Source organism: Bos javanicus, chromosome 29 (genome assembly GCF_032452875.1).
Source record: "Bos javanicus breed banteng chromosome 29, ARS-OSU_banteng_1.0, whole genome shotgun sequence".
Classification (NCBI taxonomy): Eukaryota; Metazoa; Chordata; class Mammalia; order Artiodactyla; family Bovidae; genus Bos; species Bos javanicus.
Genome location: NC_083896.1, coordinates 7305631 through 7327080, shown reverse-complemented (window position 1 = coordinate 7327080; position 21450 = coordinate 7305631). Strand labels below are relative to the sequence as shown.

The 21450-nt window shown below is 42.3% G+C and overlaps 1 protein-coding gene across 2 annotated transcripts in view; it reads right to left on the bottom strand.

Annotated features, from left to right (window-relative positions):
• The window catches only part of GRM5 (glutamate metabotropic receptor 5), a 650668-nt gene that overhangs the window by 70256 nt on the left and 558962 nt on the right, over positions 1-21450 (bottom strand). For both annotated transcript variants that reach the window (XM_061406016.1, XM_061406017.1), the window contains exon 8: positions 7012-7951. In XM_061406016.1, the coding sequence (XP_061262000.1) occupies positions 7012-7951 (940 nt within the window). The remainder of the gene's footprint in view (positions 1-7011; positions 7952-21450) is intronic.

The following is a 21450-nucleotide window of genomic DNA, read 5'->3' as shown; positions in this document are numbered from 1 at the left end:
ACTCTTTGTGACCCCACAGATTGCAGCACACCAGGCTTCCCCATCCTTCACTGTCTCCTGGAGTTTGCTCAGACTCATGTCCATTGAGTCAACGATGCCATCCAAACATCTCATCCTCTTTTGCCCCCTTCTCCTCCACCCTTCAAATCTTTCCCAGCATCAAGGTCTTTTCCAGTGAGTCAGCTCTTTGCATCAATCAGGTGGCCAAAGTATTCTGTGGCTGCTAGACAATTCTATTAGTATTACTCTGTGTGTGTGTGTGTGTTTGTGTGTGTATGCATGCTCAGTCACGTCTGACTTTTGTGACCCCATGGATGTAGCCCACCAGGCTCCTCTGTCAATGGGATTTCCCAGGCAAAAATACTGGAGTGGGTTGCCATTTTCTCCTGCAAAGGCATCTTCCTGACCCAGGGATTGAACCCGCATCTCCTGCATTGGCAGGCGGATTCTTTATTACTGAGCCACCTGGGAAGCCCATGAGTATTACTACTACTGCTAAACTGCTAAGTGCTGCCACTGTCCATGGCAGACACTACTCTTTGAGTATCCAACAAGCACCTGACACCTCCTCCCTCCCTTTCAGTTTCCATAATAGAAGATGTGAAAACTAAACGAAATGCATGCTTTCTTACACTCTCTTGCAGCTAGGGGTATCTATTATATGAGACAGTCTGGGCCAATAAGACTGAAAGGCAATTCTTAGGGGACTCTTAGAAGAATACTGCTTTCCCTCATAAGGGGGTGCCATGCATGGAGCTCTCGCACATAAGACACCTGAGGAAGTTGCCTCTGGCATAGGTGAGCACTGGAGGAATGCCAGGAACAGTCTATCAGCATACTTTTTGTAACACGTGGAAGTGAAAAGCAAACAAGTCATATAAGTCTCTGAAAAGCAAGTTTACTTGCAGCTGAACACTCTTCTAAAAGATTTATCTACCATCTATTGAGTGGTTTCCTTGTGTTCCTAGGAAGCATTTAATACATATGAATTCGGCCACTCCTCACAACACTGTAATACCATTTCACAGGTGAGGAAGCAGACCTTGTTCAAATTAACACAAAGGATGGACTAACCTTTGGAAATGTAGTCACTATAACCTCAGAAGTTATTAATATTTCTCATTTTAAATTAGGCAGTTAGTGTCCTCTTTTAAAACGGAGCCCTCACCGTCTGCCATGAAATGTGGAAGAGACATGTATAAGCCTTTTCAGAGAGAGGGCCCACACCCAGTGCAGATTTACAGCAACCAGTCCGGGTTTACGGCAGTCCAGGTTTACCGCAGCCAGTGTGGGTTTACTGCACCCAGGATGGGTTTATGGCACACAGTGCGGGTTTACAGCGGCCTGCCTCTCCATACACCATATAGAGGGGAGCAGGGCCAGGCAGGCATGGCAGCTTCACCCCAGAGACTGATATCCACAGACTTAGGTTACACCGTTAACCTAGATCCCAGTAGTGGGCCCATTGGCATATTACAGGATGCAAACCGGAGAAGCGCAACTAATGAAGGTGCTGCTGCTGCTGCTGCTAAGTCGCTTCAGTCGTGTCCGACTCTGTGCGACCCCATAGACGGCAGCCCACCAGGCTCCCCGTCCCTGGGATTCTCCAGGCAAGAACACTGGAGTGGGTTGCCATTTCCTTCTCCAATGCATGAAAGTGAAAGTGAAGTCCCTCAGTCGTGTCCAACTCTTAGCGACCCCATGGACTGCAGCCTACCAGGCTCCTCCATCCATGGGATTTTCCAGGCAAGAGTACTGGAGTGGGGTGCCATTGCCTTCTCCGCTAATGAAGGTAATTCAGACTAAAATGTGAAAATATTTGGAGCACCCAAGTCCACTTGCTTGCCTTTAAATAAGCCCCAGAGTGACAGGTAAGGTGATATACACTGGCCTCTAGAAAGCTATAAAAGGAGACAGAAATCCATACACGAGCAGTTATGTCTACAGTGTTCTGAATGTCTTGATTTTGGACCACAGAGAAGGAATACTTAGTTCGAGGGCTCATGGTAGGTATAGAGGAATTTTTGTTGTTGTTTAGTTGCTAAGTCGTGTCCAACTCTTTGTGGCCCCATGGACTGTAGCCCACCAGTCTCCTCTGTCCATGGAATTTCCCAGGCAAAATACTAGAGTGGGTAGCCATTCCCTTCTCCAGGGGATCTTCCCGACCCAGGGATGGAACCCATGTCCCTGCATTAACAGGTGGATGCTTTACCACTGAGCCACCAGGGAAGCGCTATAAGAAGAATTTTAATTTGGATCTAATTTATTTCTTAGAATTATAGCTTCAAAACGGGGAGTTGCTGTGGAATATATGTGATGCAAGGGTATGCTAGCTTTCTCTGATCTTTTGTCTTCTTTATGTCAAAAGCAGGTTCCAGCCTGAATATCTTGGTTAATGGCAGAAAGAAGTTTCTATATAATTAGAGTGTAGCCTATCTCAGCTATAATCACATAGACCAGACCAGCAGTTGCCAACACTGCATACAGAAAAGCCAACACTAGCCAAAGTTCCCTCTGTAACTTCTTTGATATTCTAATACCCAGATGTACTGACTGCAAAATCTAATCATGAATAACTACACGACCCCATAGGGGAAAGAAGTTAAAATACTGCCCCAAATCTTGAGAACTCCTATTTTGTATGGACTATCAGGTGGCGCTATGGTAAAGAACCAATGTAGGCAAGAAAGAGATGTGGGTTTGATCCCCTAGAGGAGGGCATGGCAACCCACTCCAGTATTCTTGTGTGCAAAATCCCATGGACAGAGGAGCCTGGTGGGCTACAATCCATGGGGTCGCAAGAGTCAGATACTACTGAAGCAATTTAGCATGCATGCATGCCTTAGCATTATCAGTGAATTTTGTTGCTTATGTTGCCATTAGAAATGAGATAGTTGAAAACAGTAATTTAATATTACTAGAGGAATGTTGCTGCTGCTACTGCTGCTAAGTCGCTTCAGTCGTGTCTGACTCTTAGTAACCCCATGGACTGTAGCCCACTAGGCTCCTCCATCCATGGGATTTTCCAGGCAAGAGTACTGGAGTGGGATGCCATTGCCTTATCTGTTAGAATTATAGCAAAACATGAGATCTGTGGATGGGATTAATGATCCCAGTCTTGAGCAGAAACTGATGACCCCAGGAGTGAGCGCAGAGGGTATCTGTAATACAGATCACTGCAGACTTGGTCTTATGAAAGAACCACTAGGGGGCAGTAGTGTGAACACTTGAAGACAAGCAAAAAGTAGCTACCACATTACTACCTTCTCCAGTCCATTCATTCAACAGACATACCAACGATGATTGCTGAGTGTCATCTATGTGTCAAGCACCCTTCTCAGTACTTCTAGGCACTGGAGGCACAGTGATGAACAAGGTAGACAAGGCCTCCACTCCTAAGCTACCCTGCAAAGGCTGTGCTCTTTAGTCGTGCATACAGCTGGACAAGGTGAAAACAGATACTCGATCAGGCCCGTGCTATATAATCAATATATCTATAGGTTTGTCCTGCCTTTTATGATGCTCTCTTTGTTAAGATCGTCCTTATTGCATACCCGACATAGACACTTTCAGGTGTGGAAAAGGATGGACAGTTGTTAAGTTAGTACACACCAGCAAAGTAATGCTGAAAATTCTCCCAGCCAGGCTTCAACAGTACATGAACCAAGAACTTCCAGATGTTCAAGCTGGATTTAGAAAATGCAGAGGAACCAGAGATCATAGAAAAAGCAAGAGAATTCCAGAAAAACATCTACTTCAGCTTTATTGATTATGCCAAAGCCTTTGACTGTGTAGATCACAACAAACTGTGGAAAATCCTTCAAGAGATGGAAAAACCAGACCACCTTACCTGCCTCCTGAGAAATCTGTATGCATGTCAAGAAGCAACAGTTAGAACTGGACATGGAACAACAGACTGCTTCCAAATCAGGAAAGGAGTACGTAAAGGCTGTATATTGTCACCCTGCTTATTTAACTTATATGCAAAATACATCATGTGAAATGCTGGGATTTCTCTGGAAATAAAGATTAGAATAAAGCTGGAATAAAGATTGCTGGGAGAAATATCAATAACCTTAGATACGCAGATGGCACCACCCTTATGGCAGAAAGTGAAGAAGAACTCAAGAGCCTCTGGATGAAAGTGAAAGAGGAGAGTGAAAAGCTGGCTTAAAACTCAACATTCAAAAAAACTAAGATCATGGCATCCGGTCCCATCACTTCATGGCAAATAGATGGTGAAATAATGGAATCAGTGAGGGACTTTATATTTTGGGGCTCCAAAATCACTGCAGATGGTGACTGCAGCCATGAAATTAAAAAATGCTTGCTCCCTGGAAGAAAAGCTACAACCAACCTAGACAGCATATTAAAAAGCAGAGACATTACTTTGCCAACAAAGGTCTGTCTAGTCAAAGCTATGGTTTTTCCAGTAGTCATGTATGGATGTGAGAGTTGGGCCATAAAGAAAGCTGAGCACCGAAGAATCAATGCTTTTGAACTGTGGTGTTGGAGAAGACTCTTGAGAGGCCCTTGGACTGCAAGGAGATCCAACTAGTCCATCCTAAAAGAAATCAGTCCTGAATATTCATTGGAAGGCCTGATGCTGAAGCTGAAACTCCAATACTTTGGCCACCTGATGGGAAGAACTGACTCATTGGAAAAGACCCTGATACTGGAAAAGATTGAAGGTGGGAGGAGAAGGGGACGACAGAGGATGAGATGGCTGGATGACATCACCAACTTGATGGACATGAGTTTGAGTAAGCTCTGGGAGTTGGTGAGGGACAGGGAAGCCTGGCATGCTGCAGTCCATGGGGTTGCAAAGAGTCAGACAAGACTGAGCGACAGAATTGAATAATAATAGCAAACACTTCAGTAGTACTTGCTGTTGTCGTTTAGTTACTATGTCATGTCCGACTCTTCGTGACCCCATGGACTGTAGCCCACCAGGCTCCTCTGTCCCTGGTACTTACTGTGTGGCAAGCACTTACGTATATTTACTCATTTAGTCTTATAACGACTATATGTAATATGTGTTTCATTCATCAGAGGAGGAAATCGAGGTATAGAGAGGTCACGTAACTTGCCTATGGTTGGTCATACAGCTGGTGAGTGATGCTGCTGCTGTTCAATTCCATGCTGCCCAGCTCTGCACTCTGCTACCTCCACTAACATGTCTACTGTCTGCCTGGCCTTTGCACACACTATTTTTTTCACTCCTGACAATCCTGTGAGGTAGGTGATAGGATCTCAGTATGGCAGAGGAAGAAACTAAGGCTCAGAGAGAAGAAATGGCAGTGCTACTGTTCAAACTCAGGACAAGCTGGCTTCAAGGTCAGTGCTCTTCACCATTGCTGCATCCTCTCTCTAAGGAGCCTACCCCGGTGAGTTTTGGGGTACTTAGGTACAGACTCACAACTTTCCCTCCAGCAACCTGTTTCTTTTATCTATCAGGATGCCCTGGAAGATTATATTTGAAGAGAGAGTTTAAAGAAAAGCTGATAAAATGAAAGCTTGGAAAAATAAAATTTCTTAGACAAAATAAAAGGCTGATCATGCAGAGCTGCAGAAAAAGAATGTTTGAGAGTGGAGTCAGGAAGGTAGATGGAAAATATGCCTGAAGTTAGATATGTGGAAGGTCTTCTGTGTATAGACCATGGCATTTCCAGGATTTATTGAAGAAGTAGAAGAGGTTATTTTTACTAAGGCTTACAAGTTAGTTGAAGACCTTTCACAGTATACATGGAAAGAGATGAGAGGCATACAGGAATCAGAAGAGAATTGAAAGAGGCAAGGAGGCAAGGTAACAATGCAAATGAGTTAGGCCGTGTGGATAAACTCCAAGCATTTTGTGAAATCTGTTTTAGTCCTCAGCAGACACAGTACCTTTACCATCACCCATCATCCAGGCTTTGATGAATTAGGGCTGACTGGAAAGTAGGACTTTTCATGCTGGCTAAATGATGGGGTAAGAGAATTGTTCAAGGATTCGTGTTTAGCTTTTTATCTTCCGTTTGAAAAGTATTTCTCTCCCACTTGTCTATTCAGATATTCGGAAAATTCTCAAATCTCTATAAGAGTTAGCGGATGATATTCTGACTGGTTCTTTTGAGATGTATTCTTAAATGTTATTCCCAGTAACAGTCTATGTAGCCTTTTTGACACCTCCAAAATGGTTCTCAAGCCACTAAAATGATCTCATTGCCTTTTGAAGCGCTTTAGTCCCTCATATGGGGGCAAGGGGGCGTCCTTGCGTGTTGGCTTCAGATTCTTTTCTGATAGCGGTTGGCCAAAAACTGTTACCTGGGACACTGACCTTGGTGGGTGGGGCGGGATAACAGGCAGCATGGGGAACTGGCTGCTTGTTAAGGCTGATTATAGGCAAAACCACTCTGTTGTTCTGCTCCTTTCAGCTCCTTAGACATGTCCCAGGGGTTCAAGTTGCCCCTTAAGAATGAAAAGACCAATCCTATATTCTTGCATCTCTGTGGCACAGGTAGTCAAGGGTTCGTCCGGGCTCAGGAAAGAGTCAGACTCGTGTGAGAGCAGACGGGTAAGGCTCTTGGTGCCCTGCTCTCTACACACTCTTTTCTGCTCTATTCTAGTGAGTCAGAATTTAGTCCACAGTGGATCTCTGTGCCCCTCACGACCCAGACACCCTGCCTTGCCTTAGTGACTTAGCTGTGCCCTCCCAGTCCTTCTGACCTCACTTCCCTTTGCCCTAAGTCTTTGCTTTTTTTCCCTTTATCTCAACTTTTAAGTTTCTAGGATTAGGCTAAGTCACTAGGTCCCATATCCACTTATAGGTACGTATCCAAGTCTTTCCACGAAAACCATTCAAGGCTGATGTCCAAAACCCTTAGCCAGCACCCCGCCTCCCCTAGTTTTAGTTCCTCAGCTATTTTCCATGTAAAAGCCCCGGGAAACAAGGGAAACAAAGGCCACTGCTTCGGCCACAGGGGCCAGCCACCGCCCCCCCCCCCCCACACACACACACAGAGGCTTTACCTTAGGGTTTCCCCAGAGGAGCCCCTCCTCTTCCACAGGTTGACCAGGCTGCTGGACCTGCTGGCGGCGGAGGAGGACTTGCCGTCGCCCACGTGCATGCGCACCACTGTGGATGTGGTGAAGGCGCTGCGCACGTTCCTCTCGGGTTTGGCCAGGATGATGTACACCTTGGGCACGAACATGCAGCCGAGCGCCACCGTGGCGCTGAGGCTGACAGAGAAGCACATGGTGATGATCTTGTAGTTGCTGCCGAAGTAGATGGGCACAAAGGCCAGCCAAATGATGCAGGTGGTGTACATCGTGAAGGCGATGTACTTGGCCTCGTTGAAGTTCGCCGGAACGTTTCTGGTCTTGAAGGCGTAGAAGGTGCAGCTCAGGATCAGCAGTCCGTTGTATCCCAGAGGGGTGACGACCCCCAGGTTGGTGGTGTTACAGATCAGGTAGACCTCTCGAATGCTCGGGTAGTCATGCATTATATCCGGAGGCTCCATGATAAACAGGGCGACGATGATGCCCAGCTGAATGCATATGAGGATGAACGCGATCACCAGCTGGGCGCAGGCACTCATGAATCGGGGCTTTTTGGTACAGATCTTCTTCTTGCTGCCAGCCAGGATCCTGGCAATCCGATTGGTCTTGGTGACCAGAGCCGAGTAGCTCATGGCTGGGGAGAGACCAATGCCTATTCTTTGCAGGTAGCAATAAATCTGTTTGGGCTTTGCAATGAGGCAGAAGGTACACAGGTAGCCCAGGCAGATGCCAGCAAGGATAATGTAGCAGAGTTCCCTGCTGGAGGACTTGACTACTGGCGTATCTCGGTAGATGATGAAGATCGCGGTGACAAACAGGGTGGCCAGCAGGCCAAGGCAGGCAAACACCACGGCTGCAATGGGCTCGGGGTCACCCCAGCGGAGATACTGCACTGGGATCAAGTCACAACCTGCAGAGACACAGACACACAGTGAAGAAGAGGGAAGAAATGTGGATGTGGGTCACCTGCGCTAAGGTACAAGCAGATGCTTGTGACTCTCTCAGTTGGTCTCCAGTCGACCCTTTTAACTTCAGTATCCCATACTGCTCCTTTCCTCAGATATTCAGTCATTAAATATTTATCTTTAGATTATGAAATGTATACTCTGTGACAGGAGCTGTTCTGGGTTCTGAAAACAAAATGATAAAGAACGTATTCCCTGCCCTTAAACAAACAAATGTGGTGGGGAAGCCACTTTTAAAGACTCACAGGTGGGATAAGGGCCATGTTGACACACAGCAAGGATCTTGACTCCATCTGCAGATAGTAAAGTCTCCTTCAACAGGAATGAGCAAATGCAAGTGCTGAGGGTTAGCTTCCTTTGTGGATTTGGTTGTTTTTGGCAAACAAATCAATTGTACAGAAAGAGCTTGGGGGCATGGGAGGAGGTCATATACAGTAATGTGATGAGTGGTCCAAGATAAGCCCAGAATGTAGGCAGGAGGGGATCTTGCCCAGCAAAGAGTCTTAGATAGATGGGAAGTCATTGGAGGGATCTATGCAGAGTAGAGGAATGAGGTGGTCAGATTTGCGTGTGTGTGTTTTAAACATTCTTTGGATTGCTGTGTGGATTTTGGATGAGATAAAGGTGTAGAAAGATTTGAGAACTATTTGAAATGATAGACTGTTTACACAGATGAGATGGTATGTGAAAGGTAAAGGCATCAAGATGACCAACGTTGGATCCATCTAAGCTATCTTTGACTCTACCACAAAAAACACAGCAATGTGGCAACATTTGGGTTATGTGCCTTCTTTTAAAATGTCTTTAGGACAGTGATTCTCAAGCTTGACTACACACTGTAATCACTTAGGTATTTTTTTAAGAATACTGTGGCTTAGGTTTTACTGCCAGAGTTTCTGATTTCACTGGCCTGGGCATCAGGATTTTTAAAAGGCACTCCAAGGGCTTCTAAGTGTGCAGCCAGAGTTGAGAACCATTGCTTTAGAAGGATCATTCCTGTCAATTAGATTTTTAAAACAGAATTGAGATATCTTTACTGAGTAAGCAGGAGAGGAGTTGGTTTTCCCTGATGGCTCAGTGGTAAAGAATCTGCCTGCAGTTCAGGAGACCAGGGTTTGATCCCTGGTTTGGGAAGATCCCCTGGAGGAGAGCATGGCAACCCACTCCAGTATTCTTGCCTGGAGAATCCCATGGACAGAGGAACCTGTTGGGCTACAGTCCTTGGGGTCGTAAAAGAGTCAGACATGACTGAGTGATTAAATAACAACAATGCAGCCAGACCAGATCCTAACTGATATAGGCATAACTTCCTATATCCCATGGTCAAGGGTGTTGTAGTAAGTGACTGAATGTCAATGGTTAATTGGAGCTAAGGGAGGCAGCAATAACAGTATGTAATGATGGTATGGGGGTGCAGGATTTGCTACCCCAAAATATGTCTCTGACATATTAATTATTTTAAGATGGTTATTTTCTAAGAAACTGCAGACAGAGGAAGAACTCTGAAAACCAAATAGGAGCCGCCTTTTTGTCAGAAACGTTTGCATTTATAAGGGAAATTTCTTTTTGTAAGGGGATCTCCCTCACTGTATAGAAGAGGAGGCTGAACAATATCGCTAGAAATTCTGATTGATGGAGAAGGTAAAGACTTAAATCTGCATAATGACCTTTGTTCCCCTTACTGCTGTGCTTTTTCTCCCCTTGCTGACTGTCACCACCCTTAACATCTTTTGTCTTTAACTGAGGATGGTATTTAAGGTAAGGGCTTTGGCCATTTTGGTGAGTTCCTCATTTTTCCTGAGTCTCTCCCCTGTCTACAGGTTATTAAGCTCTTCGATTTCTCTTCTTGTTGTCTCGTGTCAATTTTATTCTTAGACCAGCCAGAAGAACCTAGAAGGGCAGAGGAAAAATTCTTTCTCCCTGATAGTGACAAAGAAGTGTGTGGTTCTTTCAAAATATGTTTAAGGGCAGCTGTCTTATAAAAAGGAATGGAAACATTCTTTTTCCTTTCCCTTATTTCTGACTTGCCAGTCTCTTTCTTCAAGATCTTAGATTCCAAATAGTATTATTAGTTTCTAATAAGATTCATTATGGGCTTAATAGGATTTGTGAGTTAGCTTAGGATCCCCAGCACACTTTACAAAATAGTTTCTGTGGGAAAATATATGCTTATTTAAAACACCTGTGCTTTTAACTTTAAAAAGTGTGTATGTGGATAGCCCAGAGAAAATATGAGCTATTTTATATAGTGTATAGAATTATAAATAAATGCATATCTCATTGCTAATGAATATGTGTGTTAGTCGCTCAGCCGTGTCTGACTGTTTGTGACCCCGTGGACTGTAGCCTGTCAGGCACCTCTGCCGTGGAATTCTCCAGGCAAGAATATTGCAATGGGCCATTCCCTTCTCCAGGGGATCTTCTGACCCAGAGACCGAACCTGGGTATCCTGAATTGAAAGCAGATTCTTTACCACCTGAGGCACCAGGGATGCCCGCTAGTGACTATACCTGTATCCACAGTTTAGGCAACCGTGTTCATATATGCTGTTTATATGTAGGAATTCAGCTTCTGAAACTTTAGTATACCATAGGGTTAAGGTTCATATTTACAAATTTGTTCCTCATAGAGACTATTTTACAAACAAGAAAATAGGGACCAATCATTTTTATCATTCTTCCATAACAGTTTATAATAGTGATATGGCAGTGAAATTTACCATATACTGTAGTTAATTCTCTAGGAGTCTATTTCCCCTCTAGGTCCTGAGCTATTAAATGACCATAGTAATTTACTTATAGAGGAAAGATATTATGTGGTACATGAAGCAGGAGTCCCTTCATTAGCTAAAGAGAATCACTGTATTTATATAATTACATATATATATTTCCCTAATGGCTCAGTGGTAGACTCCACCTGCTGATGAGGGAGACGCAGTTTCAGTCCCTGGTTTGGGAAGATCTCCTGGAGAAGGAAACAGCAATGCACTCCAATATTCTTGCCTCAGAAACCCCATAGACAAAGGACCTAGAGGGCTATAGTCCATGGACTTGCAAAGAGCTGGACACGACTTAGCGATGAAACAACAACAAGAAAGGTTTTCCCTCGACTCACTTCTTTTTGTTACCCCATACTGTTTTACTGAATCTTAACTGTTTTTGTACAAATGTAATTAGCATACTAATTACTAAATGCTTTCTATATGATAAGATTCACACTATTTTTATGTCAAATATATTCTTGAACTCTTCATGTACAACCTATTAACATCATGTGTGAACCTAAAGAGAGCTCCACTAGATATGTGTTGGAAGAAATGTGTATAAAGGATGCCTCTAATATGTTGTGACTATTTTCAAAAACTTGTGAGAATTTATACATTCAAATGAGTGTTTTTTTTTTTTTCATTTGACATGAACCACTCCAAAGACTTTATGTTGAGTTTAATGATGCTGCCATTGCACAAAATACTTTTGAAGCTATTCTCTTGGAATAGTAAATTGGATTCTGATTAGAGTGTTATAATCACTGAATCTTATAATTGGATAAGATCTTAGAGTTTCCAAAAATGAATGTGCATCACAGTCACTGGGAGAGTCTAGAAAAGTACAACTCAAGAGTCTAAACTCAAGAGATTTTGAATCAGTACATGGGGGTGGGACAAAGGATTTTTTTTTTAATAAGAAGGCTCAACAATGGATGTGAGAGTTGGATCATAAAGAAGGATGAGCACTGAGGAATTGATGCTTTTGGACTGTGGTGTTGGAGAAGACTCTTGAGAGTCCCTTGGACAGCAAGGAAATCAAACCAGTCAGTCCTAAAGGAAATCAACCCTGAATATTCACTGGAAGGACTGATGCTGAACCTGAAGCTCCAATACTTTGGCCACCTGATGCAAAGAGCTGACTCATTGGAAAAGATCCTCATGCTAGGAAAGATTGAGGGCAGGAGAAGGGGGCAACAGAGAATGAGATGGTTGGGTTGCAACACCAACTCAGTGAACATGAAACTGAGCAAACTCTGGGATAGAGTGAAGGACAGGGAAGCCTGGCACACTGCAGCCCATGGAGTCACAAAGAGTGAGACACAACTGAGCGACTGAACAACAACAAAGTTCAGTGACTGTACAACTGGCCCTGGGTTGGCAGCCCAACCGTAGAGATCATCAAGCTGACTTCTCATCCAGTATATGAATGTCTTATATGACAATTCCCTAACCCTACCTCAGGCTTTCCATGAACTACAGTGTCTCAAGGCCAGGACTAGTAGGAGGGGGAAGATAGGTTGGAAATTCAGGAGGTCTGGATGGCAGGTAGAGACTAGAGGTGAACTAAATGGTTAGAAAGCTATCACAATAGGGTGAGAACTAAAAGCCACTGTCCTGAGAACATTCAGCTGGTAAAGATATTTCAGGGCTAGTACCAAAAGAAATGATGATGTAGATAGATAGCAGAGTCAGGATAGAGGCTTCCAACCAAGCCAATGGCAGTGCTATTAACTGTGAAGAGGGCTGTTGGAAGAAAAGGATCACAGTTTATAGGAATGACATCTAGTCCCAGTTTGGACGTGTTGTATTTGAAATGTTTATGACCAGTGGAGCAGACAGAAGCAGAAGCTTAGGAGAGATATCAGGGTGGAAGGTATAGCTTTAGGCATCATCTGTGAGTAGGAATTAGAGACATGGAAATGAATGTAATCAACAGGAAATTCATGGATATAGATTTAGAATTCTGAGGAGCCTGCAAGTCTGATGTGACACTGACCTCAAGGAATGGCAGTGGAAAGATGACATGCCAGGGAAGACATAAGCTAGATCAGCTAGAAGGAAGGAAGGATGTCAGAGGCCAAAGGAAAGTGGTTCCCTGGATGATCCACCACACCCCTTCTCTAAAGATACAGTTTAATTTTTTTTTCTTTTGCCTTCTTAAATCCTCACCCAAAGAACTTGCACAGGTTTCTGAGCTTCAGTTTCCAGAGCTCTTTCCTAGTGGCGTATTGCTCTCGTATGTACCCGTTTCCTATTCATGCTCGTGCTGTTGCTTCAGGTGTGCCCAACTCTTTGCAACCCATGGACTGTAGCCCACCAGGCTCCTCTGTCCATGGAATTCTCCAGGAGAAAACTGGATGTGTTGCCATTTCCTTCTCTAGGGGATCCTCCCGACCCAGGGATTGAACCTTCGTCTCTTATGTCTTCATTGGCAGGTGGGTTCTTTACCTCTAGTGCCACTTGGGAAGCCCCCTGCTTTCCCTACTATTACATCTAATTCCTTTGAGCAAGGGGTGGTATCCTTCCATTGCTGTATTCCTGTCATGGGACATGTTCTATCCAATCTCAGAATCTTGAGATACTGTTAACATTATTATATATTTAGATTTTCATTGATTACTGTCCCCACTTTGCATTGGTTTACAAACATCCGAACACCCTGTTATTCTTCCTAAATCTCTTCCTTATATTCTTCTGTGAATTACTGGGTCTTTTCTCCAGTAATGGTTTTCTTTCTTTTTTATTTTAATCCCTGTTTCATTCTTAGTATAATGGTAAATTATTGGCAGTACTCAGTGTACTGGTAAGTCACGACTAGAAGGGTTTAGTCTAGAATTTTAGTCTAACTAAAGTTAGTCTTAGAAGTTAACTAAGAATGTATGGAATGTGTACTTTATATTTTATTATGCATTTAATCAGTTTAGCATATGCTTTCATATTTTAGATTAAAGAATCTTGATCATATCAGTGAAGTTCCCTCCTAACAAGCATATTAGAGTTTCTCAGAAGATGCACAAGTATTTCCTTTCTGAAAAGCACAGGAGGCATAAATTACAAAATCAAGGCCTGTTTTCTGATGACATTTATTTAGAAAGGTCTCCATTTCTCACTTTCCCCCCACCCCCACTTTCATGCCTGATCTGTATTCTGTGGTTCTCTAGTATACTCCATCATTTCATAGCGTGCAGTGACATATATTGGAGATAACAAGAGTTTTTTGCTTTTCCATTACAGTTTATTGCAAGATACTGAATGTAGTTCCTTGTGCTGTGCATGGCATCTTGCTGTGTATCTGTTTCATGTATAGTGGTTTGTATCTGCTCACCCCTAAATCCTAGTTTATCCCTCCCCACCCCCTTTCCCCTTTGGTAACTACAAGTTTGTTTTCTATGTCAATGGGTCTGTTTCTGTTTTGAAAATAAGTGCATTTGTATCATTTTTTTTTTTTGAGATTCCAAATATAAGTGGTATCATATGATATTCGCTTTTCTCTGACATACTTCACTTAGCATGATAATCTCCAGGTCCGTCCATGTTGCAGCAAATGGCATTATTTTATTTTTTACGGCCGAATAATATTCCATGATACATATGTATGTATACATGCCCGTATATGTGTGTACATCTGTGTCGCGTCTTTTATCCACCCATCTGTCAGGGGGCGTTTAGGTCACTCCCATGTCTTGGCTGTTGTGAATAGTGCTGCTGTGAACATGGGTTCATAAAGCTTTTTGAATTAGAGTTTTCCCCAGATAGATGCCGAGGAGTGGGATTATAGGAATCATTTGGTAACTCTGTTTTTGGTTTTATAAGGAACCTCCATACTGTTCTCCGTAGTGGCTGTACCAGTTTACATTCCCAGCAACAATGTAGGAGAGTTCCCTTTTCTCTATACCTTCTCCAGCAGAAAATACAAGTTTTTTTTTTTTTTTTAAGGGATAGCAAGGTGCCAAAACTGTACTATGCACATTATCCTGTGATTCCCCTTGTGTGCTGCCCATACATCTGATGAGAGATGGATGGCTCAGTGATTTCCTGGACACCTAAAAACAATATGACTGCTTAGTAATAATTGGTACTCATGCTTACTGTTTGGGTATCAGTCTTACAGGGTTAATATTCCTGTAGTTCATAGTTCCTAGACTGTTGGGTTTTCAAACCCTCTTCCGAGTGTTTGTTCAGGCAGAGTGAATGAGGAGTCAAAGATCTTAGAACATGTACCTGATGGTCTGTATGTTGACTTGGCAGGGACTCCTTACTGAGCTCCACACTTCCTGTATGATTTTGGAGGAAAGGAAGATGCTGCTGAGAATATCTGAGAGTCCGATTGTGTGTCCTTTGCTGTCAGTCAGGGCATTTCAGGTATAAAGCTCATGTGGGGCTCTTGTGGGACTCTCCTTTGGCACATGAACAACAGGTGTGCCCAGAGTACAAGGGGCTGCCTGGAACCAACACTGTCACGCCTGCTTTCATGTGGTTCCACCAACAGACCACGGGTCTGCCTTTGCTTCTTTCTTTACGTGTTTGGATTTGGGTCTCTTGCATGCTGGCTTGAGATCACAGGATGATGCAAACTCAGAATTCTTTCTGCCTTGTTCATAACCCTGATCATTTAATATCTTCTCATCACTTAGCCTAAGCTGAAGTTTTTCTGCTTTGATATTTGAGAAGAATTGGAAGTGTTGTGTGTGTCTGTGTTATATTTAGTGTTGTTTAGTTGCTAAGTTGTGTCCAGGTCTTTGCAACCTCATGGACTGTAGCCTGCCAGGCTCCTCTGTCCATGGGTGTTCCCAGGCAAGAATACTGGAGAAGGTTGCCATTTGCTTCTCCAGGGGATTTTCTTGACCCAAGGATCAAACCCATGTCTCCTGCATTGGCAGACAGATTCTTTACCACTGAGCCACCTGGGAAGCCCATGTTCTATTTAGATACCTTATTTTCCCTTGTATTACTGTAAATACAATCTGTTTTGTGTGTATATATGTGCATATGTGAGGGGGTGTGAGAGAGACGTCATATTGTTTAGGTCTATCTACAGGGACGGGGGAGCCTGGTGGGCTGCCATCTATGGGGTCGCACAGAGTCCGACATGACTGAAGTGACTTAGCAGCAGCAGCAGCAGCTCTACTTTACTATAAGCACCCTGATGTCAGAGACGACTTTGCCTCTTTTGCTCACAAATAGAACCCTGTCCTGAGCACAGTGCTTCACTCATATGGTTAGCATAGAATTTACAAATTAATATACAGTACCTACTATATAATCAAAGTATGTAATTATCATTGTGGTATATAGATCAAGTCATTCTCAGCAAACCTTTTTGTTGCCTTTAGGAAGTCCCAAGTTACAGAACTGTTATGTACTGTTGTAGAAAGAAATTTAAATTTGGTGTTTTACAACTGAATCTTAGAGTCAGGATTCTAAACCAGAGAGGGCAAAACTAAGTAAACACCTAAGAGGCTTCCTCCTGCCTAGTGGCGTGACGTGTCTCACATTAGAAATGTTCCTGGTACTGACTTGGCAGTGATCAATATTTGTACTTGACTGATTAATTCTGAGTAATTCACTGGATCTGGGAATTATGAGTAGAAGAAAGAGGGTGGCAGTCAGAAGTCATTCTTTAACAAGTATCATTTACTGTAAAGTTCATATACACTGTTCCCCAAAAAGCTGTTGTTAATTGCAACATTTTTTACTCTAGGCCAGAACAAAAGTCCCCAGGTCCTCTTCAGGAAAAGCATATTCTAGAGTTGATTGATTTTCCCTTTCCCTTAGCATGAAACAAAACCTACCATGAACACTCCCTCAAATAAAAATTTAGTCTCTATTCAAAATGTTAGGTTTTATGACAGTCACTCAGTGGGAAGCCACTTTATTCTTGTTTATGCCAGCATTAAAAAAAGGAGAAACTAACATTTATTGAATGCCTACTAAATTTCAGGTGTTATCCTAGATATTTTAGGTAATTTTCTTAATAAACAAGTCAGGTAAGCATCATTAACTCTATTTTACAGAGAGACAAAATGAGGTTTAATCTGACTTGGTGCTGAGATTAAAACCCTGTGAAAGTTTTTATTGATTGATTAACTGATTGACTTAGCTATTCGCTTCTCCAGGGGGATCTTCCAACCCAGTGATCAAACCCAAGTCTCCTGCACTTCAGGCAGATTCTTTACCATCTGAGCCACCAGAGAAGCTTATGTTACATCAGGGGAGCCAGACTGATCAAAGTGTTCCTTTCAAAGGGCCCCTGAGGTTAATTGTAGGAGGGAGACTCATGAATTATCAGCAGTGTCTGCCATGGGCAAGGAGGTGTTATGGTGACATAGGTATTTGATGATTGTTAGTAGTAGTGTTAGTCACTCAGTTGTGTTCAACTCTTTGCAACCCCATGGTCTGCAGCCCCTCAGGCTCCTCTGTCCATGGGATTCTCAAGAATACTGGAGTGGGTTGCCATTCTCTTCTCCAAGGGATCTTCCAGACCCAGGGATGGAGCCCAGGTCTCCTGCATTGTAGGTAGTTTCTTTACCATCTGAGACATTGATATTTGTTATCCTGATATAAATCCATGCTCCCATCTGAGAAGTCTCATTGGTTCAGAGTCTTCAGCAAGGTTCTCATCCTGGCTTATACGTTGTCCCGAGGGTTGCTAGCTAGACACAGATTAGTAAATTAGTCCTTTTGTGTCCCTAAAGTTTTCTAGCGTGGATATATTTTTCTGAATGTGCACCCAGTACCCATAGCACATGGGGACAAGAACTGTTGGTAGGACACAGCTAACATAGGGGACTCCCAGCCACCCATTTGTCATCAGATCCAGCCTATTTCACGCCCTTCCAGGTTTAGGGCATATTTTTTGTTTTAGATTCCCTTAAATAACATTCCCTCAGAGAAATGGCAACTCAGGGCTATAGTTTTTATTTATTTATTTTTTGCTGGTTTATTTTATAGGGGAATTTGAAATTGTATGCAAAGATTTATTTCACAATTAAGACAATAAAGAATGATCTAATAGTTCTGCAGAGTGCTGAGAGGGGGGATTATCACAGATGCACATTGGCAGGGAACAGCTTTGCAAAACATGACTTCCGGTCATGCTGCACATGAATAAGAGAGGGAAAACACAGCATATGAATTTAAGTAATAATAAAATGTGCTGGCTGGGATACTTCACTCTATCTTTACCTTTCCTCTCTCCCTCCCTAGCTGACATTACTCTTTCATTTTCCGGCTCTTCTTTGAGCATGGCTTTTCTGATTCCTGGAGCGACAGATTCCTCCCATGTGGTCAGACAGCTCCTCCCGCCTGTCATGTCTCTTGCACACTTTTTTTTCGCACATGATAGCACAACTATGATGCTCATAGTGAGCTTGTCAGTTTCATGCAGTAGGCGGAGAGACTGAGCAGCAGGAGACTGCATTTTGCTCTGCTGCGCCAGGCACTGTAGCCAGCACACAACAGGCCGTTAAACAGGTTGAACAAATGAATGATTCTGCCAATGGCAGGGAGACCAGCTGAGGACTCCGGAGACACAAATTTCACTTCCGGCTCGCGTGCAAATACTTCCTGTGATTATGGGGGTCTTCCTCCGCTCATCTGCGTCTCCATTTTTCTATACAAAAAATGGAAATAACGCAAACCTCCCTTTCCCGATGAAGACTTTAATATAGAAAACCTTTGTAGAAAAGTCTGCGTATGAGAAATTTAAGACTGATTGCCTGAAAAGCCCAGTGAAGCAATTATTCAGGACTGAGAAAATAAAACACTTAGACTGTTTTTGTATTTTACTGGAATAAAACATTGAAGTCATCAATGTTAAAACAACAGATAATGAATGAAATTTTACGGACATGATTTGAGCTATAATGAGTGTTTTACAATTAATTTCTATTAATTTCTGTTAATTTTCTGGCTTGCCAGACTCTTTTCAGGCTCCCTTTCCTCTGCTTTCAGTCAGTCTTTTTTTTTTTTTTTTTTAACTTTTTTTTACAAATAATCTGCTTAGACAGTAAAAAGCCTTTTCTTCTTGTGATTGTTCTTCTATCCAAATGTTCAAAGGGTTTCAGATTTTGTGACTCAGAATTCTTGCTGCCACTCTCTAGGTTTGACGGTACTCCTGTATTTCCATAGACCCTGTTACACAGTCTTGATTTTTTATTTTTTCCTTTGAGATACACCAGACTGTTCTAGGGCTTGGGTTTACATCACCTTTCCTAAGATTGGCTGCAAAAATTCAGTGCATACCCTGCCATGGATTTTTACTTCCTGTTTCTCCTCCTCAGGATGCCAGTTTCTGAATTTTAAGTATTATCATATTATAAGGATTCCACAAGTAAGCTACTGGTATATATTTAAGTAACAACAATACTCATGTTTATTACAAAATGAAAATATGAGAAACAAAGCCCCCATGTGAAAGTGCACTGAAAATTGTTCACTGAGCAAATCTAGTGTGTTACACTCCCCTCTTAGTTCAGTTCACATTATTGAGTGCCTGTTCTGCCCAAGGTCCTGAGTCTGCACTGTGTCTATACAAAGGCAATTGTTTATTCCTTTAAAATGGTCTGCTGGTCCAGTGCTCAGGCTCTGTGCTCTGCTGGGCACCACCCTGAGTACTGTACACTTATTTCTTTTTTACGATCCACAACCTTCTGTGAAGTGGGCCCTGTTGTTTCATGCATTTTAAATCAAGGAAACCAAGGTAGTAGGATTGTAATTGAGGAGCATTTGAAAAGGAGCCAGAGGAGGAGAAGAAGAGAGAAGAGGGGAGAGAAAAAGAAGAAATGTAAAGGAAACAGCCAAAATTACAAGTCAGATATACAGAGGAAGCCTTCTACAGCACAGTGATAGAATGTCATGAGAGAATTATAGTATTTCTGGGAATTACTACTGAGAGTTCAGGTGGGAAATCAGTAAAAGCTTTAGGAGGGAAGATAATAATGCCTTCCTGCCTTAAAGTGAACACCATATAAAATAACACGTGACTTGAACAGTGGTGTAATAATTATGAAGTGTGAAAAAGGGGGAAAGAGAAGTATATACATAAAACAATACCGAGTCAACATCTGCTAAATTGCTTGTGTGTTTTATTGGATTGTGCTATGTTTTTCTGGGGAAAATCCAGGCCTGTTTTATCTTTCCAGCCGGTTTATAAATACACAACCCAAGTAAATGGTATTGTATTGTCTTAAGTTGCTTGTAAGTACAAGGCAGCACATACGCTCTCTGAATTTTTCACTCAAAGTGATTTTTTAAGAGGTGGCAAGATAGGAGACATTTATCTACTTCAAATTACTCATGTAATACACCAGTGCTTTATGAAGCATTTTCCAAGTAGGTTAGATAATGTAGTGGTAGGCACTGTGTTATAATGTTTTATGTTCCTTGGGGGGGTGGGGAGGGTGAGACTTGAGAATTTATTTCGGCTAAGCTATATTTATCAAAAGCTGAAATCAATGAAACCACAGTATTTCCTTCAGTCTGGTTATATCAGAGTGGTTTTTGACCATGATGACATTGTTTTTAGCCAGACCACAAATTTATCATTGTGAAGAGGAATGTAATGTACATTTTTCATTGCTCAGTTTCTGGCAAGATGCAAAGTGGCTTATGTTCTCTTTGAGGACCTGTTTTGAGAAGGTCCATTGAGAGAGGGCACTTTAGCATTTATTTTTCCTGAAGGAAATGGTGTTTACATTTATAAGAATACCATCTTTTTGACTGATCTGGTGAGATACATAAATTTATAAGTTACTGAGAAATGAGAATAGTAAGGAGCCATTTTATAATTTATCAATATACGAGTCCTGGCACCTCACTGAAAAGATGTTGTTCTTTTTAGCAGTGACTGAAACAACTTCATCAAATTCATTTATTTGAAAAAGACCACTGCACAAAAATGTTCACAGCATTTTAGAAATTCTTTTAGAGAGAATCCAGCAATTAATGGCCATTTTGTTGTTGCCTGCAGCTTCTGATTATCAAGGATAAAAACATGAGTTTTCAAGGAAGACTTTCATACTAAGGCTTGAGCCTTACTCCTGCTACTTACTGTGTGATCACAAGTATGGATATTTTACATTTTCAACTCAGTTTTCTGTAAAATGGAGATAGTGATTCCAATTTTTCTGGATAAGACCTTTCAGTATAAGGAGGATTGGGGGCAGAACATGAAGTTCCTATTATAGTGGGTGACAGGCACTCAATACATGGGGATTTGTTGCCTTTCTTCTATTCTGTAATTTATTTCTTAACAAATATTTATTGAGTGTCTGCTGTGTTCTAGAAGCCTGTTTTTCCCAAGTGGACAAAACATACAACCCTCACCCCCACTTTAGTTTGTATTCTAATTGGGGAGACTAACAATATGTAATCAGCAAAAAAAAATGAACACATTAGCAACAGGATAGAATAAAAGGTTATATGTGAAGTGGGGAAAATAAGAGGTGGAAGAGGCTAAAGAGGAACAACTGGTAGTCCTAAACAAGTTGGTCAAGGTAGACATGTGAGCAAGGACTTGTAATAGCAGTGTGGGTGTGTAGGGTGGAGCATTCTAGGCAGAGACCCTGGGATAAGAGCTTCCGGATATTTAACAGAAGAACAAAAGGACCAGTATATCGGGGGACAAAGAGAGATGAAGGGAAAGGGAAAGTAGTCCAGATTTATACTTTCAAAGGG